General features: G+C 26.1%; 2 protein-coding genes across 3 annotated transcripts in view; one reads left to right on the top strand and one right to left on the bottom strand.

Annotated features, from left to right (window-relative positions):
• Nucleotides 1-2,378: 2,378 nt before the first annotated feature.
• LOC132948331 (zinc finger BED domain-containing protein 5-like) lies at nt 2,379-3,394 on the bottom strand. The gene is made up of 2 exons (XM_061018755.1): nt 2,897-3,394; nt 2,379-2,813 (listed from the first exon to the last, which is right to left on the bottom strand). The coding sequence occupies exons 1-2, from the start codon at nt 3,392-3,394 to the stop codon at nt 2,379-2,381; spliced, it is 933 nt and encodes a 310-aa protein (XP_060874738.1).
• An 8,400-nt stretch (nt 3,395-11,794) lies between these two features.
• LOC132948909 (limbic system-associated membrane protein-like) overlaps nt 11,795-14,488 on the top strand; it is a 248,434-nt gene continuing 245,740 nt past the window's right edge. For both annotated transcript variants that reach the window (XM_061019600.1, XM_061019599.1), the window contains exon 1: nt 11,795-11,998. The gene's annotated coding sequence lies outside the window, so the exon portion shown is untranslated. The remainder of the gene's footprint in view (nt 11,999-14,488) is intronic.

Here is a 14,488-nt window from a genome sequence, read left to right as displayed (position 1 = left end):
AATTGTTATACTGCATGTCAGTCAAGCCAAGTTAATTGATACTTTACATTGGTAATAAGAAATTAAATTATTTTGTGGTAACTATAAAAAAAACAGCAGTACCTATATCAAAGCTAACTTTAAACATTTATTCATAATAATAAATGAATAAATATGTTTTGATTAATATAATTCTTGTAACGAAATAATTCAAATATTAAAGTTTTCACATTTATAAAAAAATACGAGGATACACGATTAACTGTTTTGGTTAAAAAAAAATCTCTTAGAATACAATTTTTTACTTGAACTATTATTTTTGGTGTCGTGACTTATTAAATGATTGATGGCTCATACCATCTAAGTTTAATTTATTCATATTAAGTCAATAATTGATAAATAATTAAAATAACGTTGGGTTCTATCACTGGATGGCCTCCCTCCTCATGTGTTCATGTTGTAAAATAAAAAAAAAATTGTATGTATGTGTTCAAATTTGCTTATTATGCCTATTGTAGCATAGATTGTAAATATTCTATTAAAATAAATAAAATGTTTTTTTAAATAAAAAAAAAAAAAAAAAACTATTATTTTAGATTTAGTATTGTATAGAAAGTTTGTTTTTATTAAATATAATATATTTATTATTTATGATATGCTATTGAATTAATGAAATAAATTAAATTACAAGGAACCTTTTATTTTAAAGTCAAGTTAACTGAAGGAAATTCTAAACCAATAATAAAACTCAGATATATTAACAAATATAGAACATATGTTACTTGCACCAACACAATACTAAGTCGGTTCTCGGTAGGTTTTACGTTTTATTGCTAAGGGTTACCAGATGGAGACACTTTTAACCAGTATAGAAATATTATTTAATGAATCATTTATTTCATATAGTGTTATGTATTCATGTATAATATTATGTAACTTCCAGAAGATACAGACTATTAAAAACTTAGAAATATAACATTGAATTAATTTTAAAAAAAAATGATGTATTTTCATAAGAATATAAATCATAAGAAAAATAATAATCACCGCAATAGACGATCTAGGTGACTTAACATACAAATACACAAACTTTTTTGGTGTTAGAGCCTGGTGTTTATTAAATCCAAATAAATATTTAAATCTCGTTATTCTGCACCACTTATATGAAACGACCAACTAAAAAACACTGCAGTGTCTCCCTGGGTGTAATCATGTTTATTGACAATATTATTTTTTTCTTTGTTTTCCTAATTAATTTCATATATTATGTTCTAAAACGACTTTTACTATCAAAAATGGTTAATAAAAATTTGACTTCAAAGGCCAGAAAATTCTGAATATATTTCTTTATGAATTATTTACAACACTAATCGTATATAACGATATTATAATGTGACCTGTTAGTTCCTGTTTGTTATTTGGAGTTATGTATTATGTAGTGCTCACCAAGGACGAACCCCCCCCCCACTCAGCAATATTTGATTTTCAGTCGGCAAAATAGAATTTATTTTCACCTGAATTAAACTAATTTTTTTAAGACGAGGAAAGGAAAATTAAATAAATTGATTAAATGTTAATATTGTTTTAACTCAATATTTTCGTAATGGGTTATGGAGCGGATTCGTTAAAGTACATCTGCGAGAATCAGCAGTCGGCTCAAGATAAAAACCTAATGAACGGCTCATAACATAACACGCATACTTATAATGATATACCTAATAATATTATATCGTGCATAATATAATATACAGTAGAAAATCGATAAACCGTCTATTTCTTTCATCCGTCATCGCATTTAAGCAATGCGGATATACGGCCTTGGATCATATACTAGTATAATATGATCTAATAGCATAATGTGGCGACGGTTGAGGTGGGCGATTATAATATTATACTAAAATACGTTATCGGGTGAGGGTACCTAAACATTTTTTTTTTGGAAAAAAAAATACGCGATAATCGCGTTTCAAAGAAACACTAAACAGACGAAGATTACCGATTATCTTGTATCGTATATAATGTGTGTGTTTAATATCCGTACAACTGTAGTTGACAACAGTCTATTCCTGTTGTACTACACCTTATTCGGTATTTTAATGATTGTGCTTACTTCGCAAGTTATTTTCCGGTACAAGGCTTAGAAAGTACCACGAGTTGTAAATTGTCATTTTTCATTTAAAACCTACCCTGTTCATTTCAAGGCTTAAAATATCTTATATTTACATAATATGGTTCATCACTTTTATAATATACGAAATATAGAGTAGATTTATTTTCAATATGATTTAATTTTTAATTTTATAAACATTTTCTATTTTTGTAATATAGGTAACAGAAACAAATTTTCTCAAAAAAAAATATATTTATAAAAAAATTATTTGATTTAACACCTTCAAACTCTATGAGACAAGTGAAATCTTTATTTTGTTCATAATTTCGTCTAAGTCCGGCTGCATGCTTGATATTTTAACTCTTAAATCAGCGTCAATATTAAGTCTATTACGATATTTGTTTTTCATGTAACAGTAGGTAGAAAAAGCTTGTTCACATCTATATGTAGTGCAAAAGGGGATCAAATGTCTTAAAGCTTTCTCAGCCAGTTGCTTTTGATCATTTTGAACAATTAACCAAAAATCGATAAGTTTTTTATCGTTGAAAATATTTTTCATCGTTCCATAAGTTACCAAATCAATTAATTCATCTTGTTCCTGTTCAGAGAGATTTTCTATTTTTTCAATGTCACAAGAAAATGGATTTGGGTGAGGTTGATGAAAATATTTTCTTAATATTTTGGCCTTGCTCAACAAGTGTTCAGATATTTCACTCTTTACCTCCTGTGATAGACATTCACACGAAGATTCCAAAAAGCTTGTAATGTCGAAAAGCTACTGAAAGAGTTCTTTTCGACACGTATTGCCCAAATTTCAAACTTTTTTATAGTTGCTTCGATTTTATCCTCAACGTGAAAAACATCAATATAAATTCCTTGTAAACTCAAATTTAGTGTATTCAAGTATTCAAAAACATCAGCCAAGTAAGCTATCCGAGACAGCCAAGAAAAATCAGTTAACAAGCCTACAAACCTGGTTTCAAGAAGAAATACTCGAACTTCGTCTCTTAGCTCAAAAAAGCGCTGAAGAATTTTTCCACGTGATAGCCATCGAATTTCGAAGTACAAAATAAGCTGTACGTGGTCACTTCTCATGTCGTTGCAAAGGACTTCAAAAAGCCTGGATTGTAGAGGTCGTGATTTAATAAAGTTTATAATTTTTACTACTTTCTCTAAAGTTGTTTTCATGTGTTCCGATAGGTGTTCAGCAACCAACGCTTCCCTATGAATACAACAGTGGGTCCACTTTACTTGAGGTGCAACTTCTTTCAAACGACCCAACAATCCAGTTTTGTAACCTGACATTGCTGCTGCATCATCGGTGGTTATTCCAACGCTTTGCTCTAAGATTCCTGTTATTTAGGCTTTTTACGTACACTATGTATTGAATCTTAATACCTACATTATATATCATAAATTATACTACTGTATAATTTATTATTCCATATACATTGGTAAAATAATTATATTATATTTTTTGGGTTACTACAATTATTTGATTGACATTATTTTTTTTCAGAATCAGCAAAATTCAGAATTATTGAGAGTTTTTTTAAGAATGACCAATGGATCTCAATTAGACTCCATTTAATTATTAAAAAAATGGTCTAAGTAGAAAATATTATAAAGTATAATTATACTGTGCATTTGTAACCAATTAGAACACCTGTGTATACCATCATAACTATTATTATTAGTAAGATTATTATTTTAGAATTTTAGATTATAAAATATAAATTATTTATCTTATTTTAGTGTCATTTTTAAGTCTTCAAATATCTTGTAGCGTTTCATTAGTCATTGAAACTTTCATTATCTCCATGACTGAAATTATGCTGTAAATATTACTAAAAGCTATTATGCGTTTTTACTCAATGTACGATGATAAAATTTAACAATTGGGAGTTAGGCAACTAAAAATGAGCTAACTTATCGACATCACAGTATTATACATATAATTTTTTTGAATGTTGATTTTAATTTGTTGTATCAAATAATAATAGTAAGAAATCATTATTACACATTCCTTTGAATTAATTACATTTAACTGAACAATGTTTTAATTTATTATTACAAGTCATTTTTTAGTATAAAAAATGATAATGCTCATACATTTTTACATTTTACGATAAATGATTTTAGTAAGAACAATTATTGATAACTTTAAACTTATAGATTTTATAAAAAACGATTTTAGTAGGTAGTATAGTAGAAGTATTACTGATTATTGATTTTTCGATAATTATCGAAGATGAGACTAATGGTTTTAAAATGTACATTATTATTAATTGTATTTTATTTTAATTATTGTAATGGAGTAATGCTCAACCTTATATTTTTCAGACATGTATCGTAACTCTTGTTCCATTAATTGGTTGGTATGGAATATTGTTTTCACAGGAAATAATAGTAATCTTTTCGTCTGAAAATTTGCACTTCAAAAACATTATTTTATACTACAGTCTTACTTAGTGAGTTATGTTCGTAAGAAATATGCAAAAAAGTTTTAATTATTTTTTTTTTCACAAAAGTTACCTAAAGTTACTAACCTACATTTATTATTATGCGAGCAATTAGTTAAAATGGAGTAGGAAAAGAGTTGGTTAAAGAAAATATTACGCACTTGAAAATACTATCGAGAGAAAAATTGTTTATTTTAAAGAAAATAAAGATAATATAGAAATAACTTATACAAAATAAAATTGATTAATTCAAGAGAAAAAAAAATAGTTTTTATAAAATAGAAAATTGTTTTAGATAAAAGTTGTGTACACACACATCAACGGACAGAAAAATATCATTGTTTTTCAATTTATTCGAACGCTTTTGAGCGCGATGTTATTTCCGATTTCCTGAAATCAATTTACCGTTTGAGTACTTCTTTTTTTGAGGAGTTGAATAAAGAAATCATACCACTGGAATAAATATAAATCGTAGGTATCTATATATTTTGATTACTATCATAAAATCCACATCATTTGATGGTTTTTTTTTTTTACAGAATAGGTATTTGTTTTATTTTAAGTCCAATGAATGCATATATTTTCTAATTAAAGTTAAGCTATAATAAATTATTACAGGTACAAAATGATATAGTTTATATTAATATTTATTTTATTTTTTATATTAGATTCTGAGCGGAGTGATGAATTTATTGATTTTACAATGTTGTGTGTGTTAGTTTATTATTGTTATTTTTATATGTGCCTGTCATTACTTTTTGGGAGACCTTCAGGTAGGAAAACGAATCTAGTTGGTACTTTGAGAGGTCAAAAGTAAAAAACTGACATAATTATGTACTTAATTACTTAAGTAAATTATCAAAAGCGTCAGCAAAAACTGAGATTTTTACGCAAAACGAGTTTTTGAAAAATCAATATTGTTTTCTATTTTAACTCTAAAAAAAATAACCGTCGATGCATCATATATTCACAGTATGTTTATATTAGCATTTTCTATGCACCATCAAAAGGTGCAAAACTCGAAATATTGTGATTATTTTTGAGCTATTTATAGGCATAAGAAAATTTCTAGTTTTATAATTTTTTTTTATAATTGTCGATAAAAAAATGTTTGCTAGGTCAAAAAACTTGAAAATGAAATATATCAGTCCTTATAAGTTGTTGTTAGTGGAAAAAAAAAATTAAGAATAAATCAGCAATCGTTTTTTATGAGCATCTGAAGTAAAAATATTGACAAAATTCATCAAAACCACGGAAATTGGCAAATTATTTTGAGTTGAAATTCATAAACATTTTTCTATGTATATCTAAGATTTTGAATTTTCATACAAGATTCTCCTTAAGTTTTCCTATATTTAACAAAACAAAAAATGTTTACCGCAAAGTTAAATTAGTGTTATATGAGCGTTTGAAGTTAGACATTGGATATTTACTCGTAAATTAAGAAATTCTCATTCAACGATTTTCTTATTTTGTCGTTATTTAAAAACTATTAACTGTAGGTACTTGAAATGTTCATATTAAATGTTTATATCTATACGTGATACGATTTTAAAATTTTTTTGACTTGTTTTGAGTTATGTATAGACCATTATAAATTTTAAATTTGTGTAGTTTTTATTCTATACATTTCAATACAATTTTATTCGTTGGGTCAAAAAGCTTGAAAATTTAATACAAGGTTCTTTATAAGTTGTTATATTAGTAGTTGATAAATAATATTAAATATCTATATGCACGATTTTTTTATAAGTATTTAAAGTTCAAATTTTGACAACATTTATCAAAATCTCGTGCACCCACATACCAGCATTTTTTTTTTATTTCACTGAATATTTATCAAATATTTAACTCTTATATTTATTTTTCCTAAAAATAGAAATCAATTATTTTAAGTTGTAGTATTGTTAAAATATTGCTAACTTTTTGATATGATGAATTTTCAAGTAATTTTTGTCATGATGATATAAGTATCATATTATAACTTATAAATATAAGAAAAAATTAAAAAAAAATGCTATTATTGATAGCCTTCAGAAATAATTAACTTATTGACGCGGATTGTATAAAAACACATATTATAATAGTCATTTTTTACATGAAATTAATTTGATAGTGTTTTATACTGTCCGGACCCAGATTGAGTTTCTGTCCGTTGCTTTATTCGTAGACGGAGCATTACTACTTCAGAACTTAATAAAATATCGTTTAATCGTTTGCACGCCTAAAATTATAGCCAGCGTGATATGACATCTAATTTTAAACTTTGTTTTGTGATGATAAACGCTTGTTTTCTACACTCAAGCTAAATTTTAGACAAAAAACGAGACATCGCTTGAAGTTGCAGGTAATTGCGACACCCCTGGTAATATAATATTAGGTACTATAACTTTACGAGAACTACCTATATACTTTTGGTAATATTAATTAAGGGATTTCTCTTATTTTGTATCAATATTTTATTATTTACCATAAAAATATTTTTTTATTTAATTAATAATGACTGTGGTAGGTACTACTTAAATATACATTTTTGAATGAACACACATACAAATCACAATTAAATAACCAAAAGTGTTTTTTTTTTTTCATTTCATTTTTGTGCATATTTTAATATTATCTATGTATATTTCAGACTTTTATGTTACTTAAAATGAAGGTTTTTATTGCATTCAATCTATGGTGTACATAATACATATTATTACAATACACATACAATAGTTTTACAATTATAGTCATTTTTACAATAGTCGTACAATTTAATATTTTCTAGTAAAAAACATTATTGCCAATAAGCTGTTAACGTGAATTTATTAAAATAACTATTTCATAATAGAATTTTTTTTTTCTATTTACAATAACATATTGAAATATTAAGCGTACATAACAATTTAAAAGTATTTGACTGCCTTCAAGAAAAGTTAACCGTAAACAAAATCAGCACTATGAAACTCGTGTAACTCTTTTGACTCGTTTCACTTGAAACCTAAAAAATACCTATAGTATCATCATTCACCATACTAAATTGCAAAAGTTGTAATAATATAGTAATTATTACAAACTCACTGAACTGAAATACTACTGCGCTTAAATTAATTAAAAGTTTAAAAATAAGACGTTAGACAATATTCGAAAATAACCATTACAATTTTTAATATTATAATCATAATATACAATTAAGACTTTATTTTTCAGCAGAGTATGCAATTCTATCAGATTTACAATAAATAGTTTTTATTTTAATCATATTATATTATTATTTGAAATACTATAAAAGCTTGAAGTGTTTTATACAAGCTCTCTCTTAAGATTGGATACCTATTAGACATAAATAGTCCTATACTCCTATAGAGTTCTGTTCAAATAAGTTTTTTCAAGGGAATGTTTAAAAATAATGTTTCCAAATTAATCAAAATGTGCTCACCCTGCAAGAGTGTTTCTGTCGTATTTATATATTATCATATATTTTTCAAATTTGAATGCATATAATATTTGTCTGCTTCGAATAGAATTTTACAAAATTATAAACAAATCAAACTCATTAGAACTAATATTAATCATGTTCAAAAATGTAGGTACTTAATGCAAAAATTAATTATTTGTTATTAGCTGTTATAATTATTAATCATTACATAACTACATGTAGCGTTTGTGCCAGAAAAAAAATTACTCTTGAACATTTTACTCAATCAATAATTATCAATAAAATGAATTTTAAAATAAACTGAGATGTTTTGTACTGACATGTTAGTATTTCTCATTTAAACTGTATAACATCAATGCCACGTAGGTACTCACCAAAATCAAAATATATCAAACTTACCTATACGACAAGATGACGTCTGATCACTGATACATATCAGCTGATATTGTTACGTTATACTTGGTTCGACTCTCAGAATATATGGAATAAAAAATGATTGGGTGATGGATATATCACCGAAAGTCCTAGCTGGGCTAACGTAAAACCATAATAAAATCAGCTAAATGGATGACAAATAAAAGTAAAAGTACTGAATAAATAATAATAATTTTACCTTTGTATAAAAATAGCTTTATACCCTTAGCCCTAAACTATAATAATCCAATTATTTAATTTGATAAGCTCCCATGTAATCAAAGAACCAATAGGTGTCAACAGAAAAAAAAATAAACAATACATTAACGAAATGATTTTTGTACCTATTGATTCATCATTGAATTACAATTTAAGACATCAATTACAGTGACCTACTCAATGACGGTGATTATCTACATTCCCCTTTTTAATGTTCCTATATAATATTGTTGCCATTGACTTCAAAAAATAAAATTGTTATTATGATTGGATATTATATAATTTTAATTTTTAACCTGGTTTTATATATTAATTTGATCAAAACAACCAAACAACTGGTGTCAAAAATGTGTGCAGTTTAAAATTTATTTATTTATTTAATTAAGTTTAAGAAGTGGTTAATCCACGGGCATTTAACTTGTCATGGGCAACGCCGTGCAGGATCAGATAGTTGAATATCAAATAAAAACCAATTAAATAACACAACAAAAACGTTTATTTGTGTAAAGTGTAAATCAATACGATATTATTATACTTAATGCAAGACGAATTTCGTTCGCCCGTTACCGTAATCAACAGCTTTTACGTTTAACCGCGGTTATACCGGGTCCGTTCCATCACTGCGGTGGATTACCGTGGTGCAGTCTAAACGAGAGCCTGCACTGCCACGTAAGGTTTCGTCTGGCTGTTTTAGGCTCGGTCAAACTGCATCGTGGGGCGGGGCCGACTCTATTTCGGATGCACTGCACTTTTTGGTATTATCCTGGAAGATCTCTTCGGTGGACTCCTAAAATCACAGCTTAGCGAGTCCGGTTCGGCAGGGTCTTTTTGGCACCGACGAATCGTGCCACGTCGATAAGATGGGCGGCATCTTGGTCTCGACTTCTGCAGCAGCGGGCGCGTCAGACACGAATCCAGAGCACAGATTTTGAGAGGGATGGAGAGTATAATAATTTTGTTACCTAAACCATAAAATATACAATATAGTAGATAGGTACATTGACTAAATTAAAAATATTATAATAATAATATATTGTTTTTAAATATAGAATAATTCCATAAACTTTTTTTGAAAGACGGAAACAAGAAAATAATTATTGAGTTTAAATGATTAATTTTTATTTTAAATGTGATTATCATAAAGTATTAGTTTTTTAAATAATATTATATTTTTCCTGATTGAGATAAAATAAAAAGTTGTGGTAGGTATTTTATTTCTATTTTTTAATAATGATATTATTATTTTTGATTGTTAATTTATTATCCAATTATAATGGAATATTTTTTACCTAATGTATATATGTTATGTATACTTCAAAGCTTATTTGAATTAACTATAATGATAATAAAATATACTAAACTCATACATCTGAAGATTTTAAATGTAATCCAATTAATAAGGCCTTTGAAAAATAAATGTCATGTTATATTATAATGTATTTTAAATACCTATCATAATAATATAATAATAACCTAACCTAACCTAACCTAACCTAACCTTATATTATTAAAATGTTATACTGTAATAGTGTTGTATCATTTTTAAGTAAAAATTATATTATATAATATATTTATAGTTCCATTTCATAATAATAAATAATTATTAATATTCATAACTTCATTTAGTAATTATAAGAACAAAATATAATCAATTATAATTATTAATCAGTGTATTTTAAGTTTTTTTTTTTTTGTTTAAATTAGTATCATTGTGTATAATAATACTTTTTTGAAGTTTATAGTAGAACAATATGTCTAGATAATTATTAGTTTGTTAACAATGAATATTTTTTTTTGTTTAAAAATCTTTCACATTTTTTTAATATTGTATACTTACTCAATAAAACATAAGTTTTATGAAGATTGAATTCAGCACTGCTCTAAAAATCTAAAATAACCTCTGATTTATCACAGAATACTATTCATACAGTTTTGTAATTTGAGGAATATTTAAATAATTATGATTAACTTTATCCGAGTTGTAACAACTAACATTTCAAAAAAATATATAAATGCGTGTTACTTTTAAAAAAGTATGAATTAGTTTTTTATCGTTTGATTTATAATGTATTTTTGTTGGAAATTAAGAATTGAAAGTTTAATAAGATAGTCCTTGATGTATATTCCTTATATCTTTAAATATCCTTGAAATCTCGCACGTTATTATTTTTTTATCTTTAAATAATAAAATAAAATGTGACTTGTACTTCACAAAATCAATTTTGGTTGGAATAAATATTTGAAATTTAAATAAACAAATCTGTATAAATCTATTTTAAATTTTAAAAATATTTTATGTTCGGTTCCAATCCTTAACTTTTTAAAAGCATAGTCTCACACGGATAGGTATACATATTTATTTTTATTTTAAGTGTTCATACAATTATTATTTGTATGAGGGGCGTATTTATAAAATACAATTTAGATGTAAAAGATCAAAAAATATTATCACTATTTATCAGTAATATATTAATACAACTCTTAATGAAAAACGTTGGATAAATACGATTCGGACGAAAAAAGCATCGATGCGTGCTGCAGCTGTACACACGTCACGTATACCTAACGGTGTCGAGGAAGCAGCTATGGGTCGTATCGGCAGTGGGTGCGATATCGGCTGTCGGGTGTGTTTGGTTATTATTCTTATCGGAGAATTAACCGAAATAAAAGCACCCAGCAGATGTTCCGTTGGTCGGACGAGGGGTTGCAGGGGTACAGGCGATACCGAGTAAAATGCAACAGTGAAACAAGTGACTGTATAATAAATATACTCGATTTTTTTTATCGAGACCTATACATGAGCAGCCAACTATAGTCGTTGAGTAGTACCTACGGAAAATCGTATGGAGAATTTTAAATAATGATACGTTAAAAATTGAATTCAAATTATAAAATAGATATTAATTCACTTAGAACTTTTTTTTTCGTAGGGCATAGGTAATGCGTATTTATACTATTACGATACAGATTATTTTTGAAATATTTTTATTATATTATAAAATAATAGCTACTCACATTGTCTTAACAAAAACGTTAGCAATTTGAAATATCCGCTCATAAATACTTTGTGTAAATATAATATTTATTTTATTTTTTTTTTTTTTTTGTAGAAGACATGCGCCGGATGCAAGCGTTTTGGCGTCCGAACCGCGACAGATTTTGAATTTAGTACACCGTCTGCTCTTCCACGGTTAAACACGCGTATTGTCGTTCAGCCGTCTCGCGTTATTTCCATCGCGTGTGATATTCGCATTTATTATTTCAATAAGCAATTATTTAGTGAAGAAGACTTAAATAGCAAATGGCTTGAACGCAAGTTTTTTTTTTTTACTTCCGTTCGATTTGTGCATAAAGACTTCAAATCGCTGGATTAAAGTTCATATTGCCGAGGTAAAAAACATTTTTATATTTCTTAGTATTCTATAAAATATGTCAAATCATTGTTTGATGGTTTCTGGTGTCAAATTGGATCTCGTTTGTACTTTGTAGAGGGTGGGGGTTGTTGTTGTATTAATTCAAATAATAATAATAACTAATAACGAATAATTATTCGTGTAGAGCTTTGAAATATTTACAAAATATTCATATTAGCCAGTAGCACACAAAAGCTTTTTTTACAGGGGGTTGTGTTAATAATAATTTTATCAAAACTACATATACCTGCTGTTGACATTATAGATGTGATGAGAGGGATTTTGTTAAAATACATTGTCATAAAAGAAGACATTTCGGGGTCGTGATCCTTCAACCCCACCCTCCGATGTATATCATTATATTAGCTTACTAGAAACGATGTAAATTTCAAAATATTTTGAATTTGATTCTGATATGTATATAAACATTTGAAATGTAATACTTTTTTGATTTTATTCGGTTTGATGCTTTTTTTGTTTTTGAATAAACAATCTTAAAAATGTTATACAAGTTTCAATATCAGTAAAGGTAATGTTCTTTTATACAAAATTGGATATTCAAATGAACAATTAAAATTTTAGTAATTATGTTGTACTTAATTCAGAAACGTCAATCGTAAGGACTTGAATATTTTCAACAATTTACGAATCATAATATACGTATTATTAAGTAAGTACCTACAAAATTAAATATTTGAAAAATGTTGATTAAATTTAAACTATTTATACCATGAACTTATCCACATCGGTCTACAGTACGTCAGTAAAATAGTAGTTATAAATTAATTAATATAATAAATATTATTATTAAATAAATCCGATTTTTATTGTTTAAAATTAGTTGATTATACCACATATCACTAATAGTAATATAAATATATATCAATATAACAAAACGTCCTTAGAACTATAGAATGACAGACCATCTCTGCTCTGAATAGTTTTTTTTATTGTTTACAATGATTTATTATTGAATTCAAATTTAATATACTATAATATTATACATTACAGTGACCTACTCAAAGATGTAGTCTAATCTACGCCTACTATACAGCATAACGAGTTCCCCGATTTTTTTTAAATTGCCTTCTAAAAATTGTATGTCTTAATAAGTTTTATGAACAGTAAAATTAAAATAAATCATAGTTATCAAATGCAACAATAGTAATAATATGTAGAAGTGTACCACTAATTAATATTTATAAAAATATTTTGATTTATTGAGAAGAAACACCTGTGTTGTTATTCATTAATATATTATATTATTCAATGAAACAAAAAAAAAATATAATAGATTCATTTGAATTATTATAATTGTTAAACGTGTGTAAACATAATTAGGGTTCAAAAGCTGAATGTTGACATTCGTTTATCTTTTTACTTCTTTAGGTTCTGGGTGATATTACTATATTATATTTTAAAGCAACTATAAATAATCCTGATCGTTTAAACGATTTTATTGAGATATTAGGTAATTTAAACTTTTTAAGTACCTAGGTATTCATATAAATAATGTGTACCTATTAAATTTTAATGGTTGGCATATTATAGTATGATGATGACCGAGAAATATAAGAACAATAACATAACAAATCATAACAGAACCATAACATTTTACGGTTTTTTGTATTAAATTAAAATAAATATATTATAAATTATCATATAAAATATATTATGCTGTTTGGTAGGTTTATCAAAATATTTATTCTTAATAAAATAAAAATGTTTTTTAGGTAATGTATTATTATAAAATATACTTTTTTAAATTAAATTAATAGTATAATCAAATTAATATGACGTCGTTCTATTACCTATACTAATGTAACTAATATTGTTATGGAATTTCAACTTTTAATGTTGAACAAAACAATGAAATAATGTAGCAAAATATTAAATCGTTTAAAAATGTTCAAACTTAAATGTGCCATATTATTGTGAATTTTTATAAAACAATGTAAAACATAAACATTTTTGAGCACTTTTGTTCTTTTTTTAATTGGGAAAAAACAGAAATTCTTACACGTCGTCAGTTTTTGATAAACTATTTATAGTAGCCTTTTATAGACATGAATGGCATGACAACATTTTCAAAATATTTTGGATCTTTTTGTACTATTTATTAACATTAAAATTTTTTTTTTTTTATTCATATATAATAAAATTTTTGTTTATGAATAAAAAAGTTTGAACATTTAATAAAAGATTCCATAACATTTTTATTTGTTATAATCATGAAACATTCCACTTTTAGTCAAATTATCATTTTCTATACTCGTATTATAATTATAACTATGAATCAGTAATATTTGGATACACATATTATAAAGCATTTGCAATTTTCTGATGTTTTAGTTTTTTTCTATAAATGTTGATAAGAATGATATACTTGGTCAAAAATTTTAAACATTCAAAACAAGACACCTCCTAAGTTATTTTTATAGCAACCATAATATCTCGACAAAATATA

Source organism: Metopolophium dirhodum, chromosome 7, assembly GCF_019925205.1.
Source record: "Metopolophium dirhodum isolate CAU chromosome 7, ASM1992520v1, whole genome shotgun sequence".
Classification (NCBI taxonomy): domain Eukaryota; kingdom Metazoa; phylum Arthropoda; class Insecta; order Hemiptera; family Aphididae; genus Metopolophium; species Metopolophium dirhodum.
The sequence above is the reverse complement of the archived record's forward strand: the minus strand, read 5'-3'. Positions and strand labels throughout refer to the sequence as shown.

Excerpts from the sequence above, each read along its gene's own strand:
- LOC132948331 (XM_061018755.1), bottom strand. The coding sequence starts at position 3,394 with ATGTCAGGTTACAAAACTGGATTGTTGGGTCGTTTGAAAGAAGTTGCA. Across the intron at positions 2,814-2,896 it reads TAAAAAAGTTTGAAATTTGG|GAGGTAAAGAGTGAAATATC; the intron begins GCAATACGTGTC and ends TGTCTATCACAG.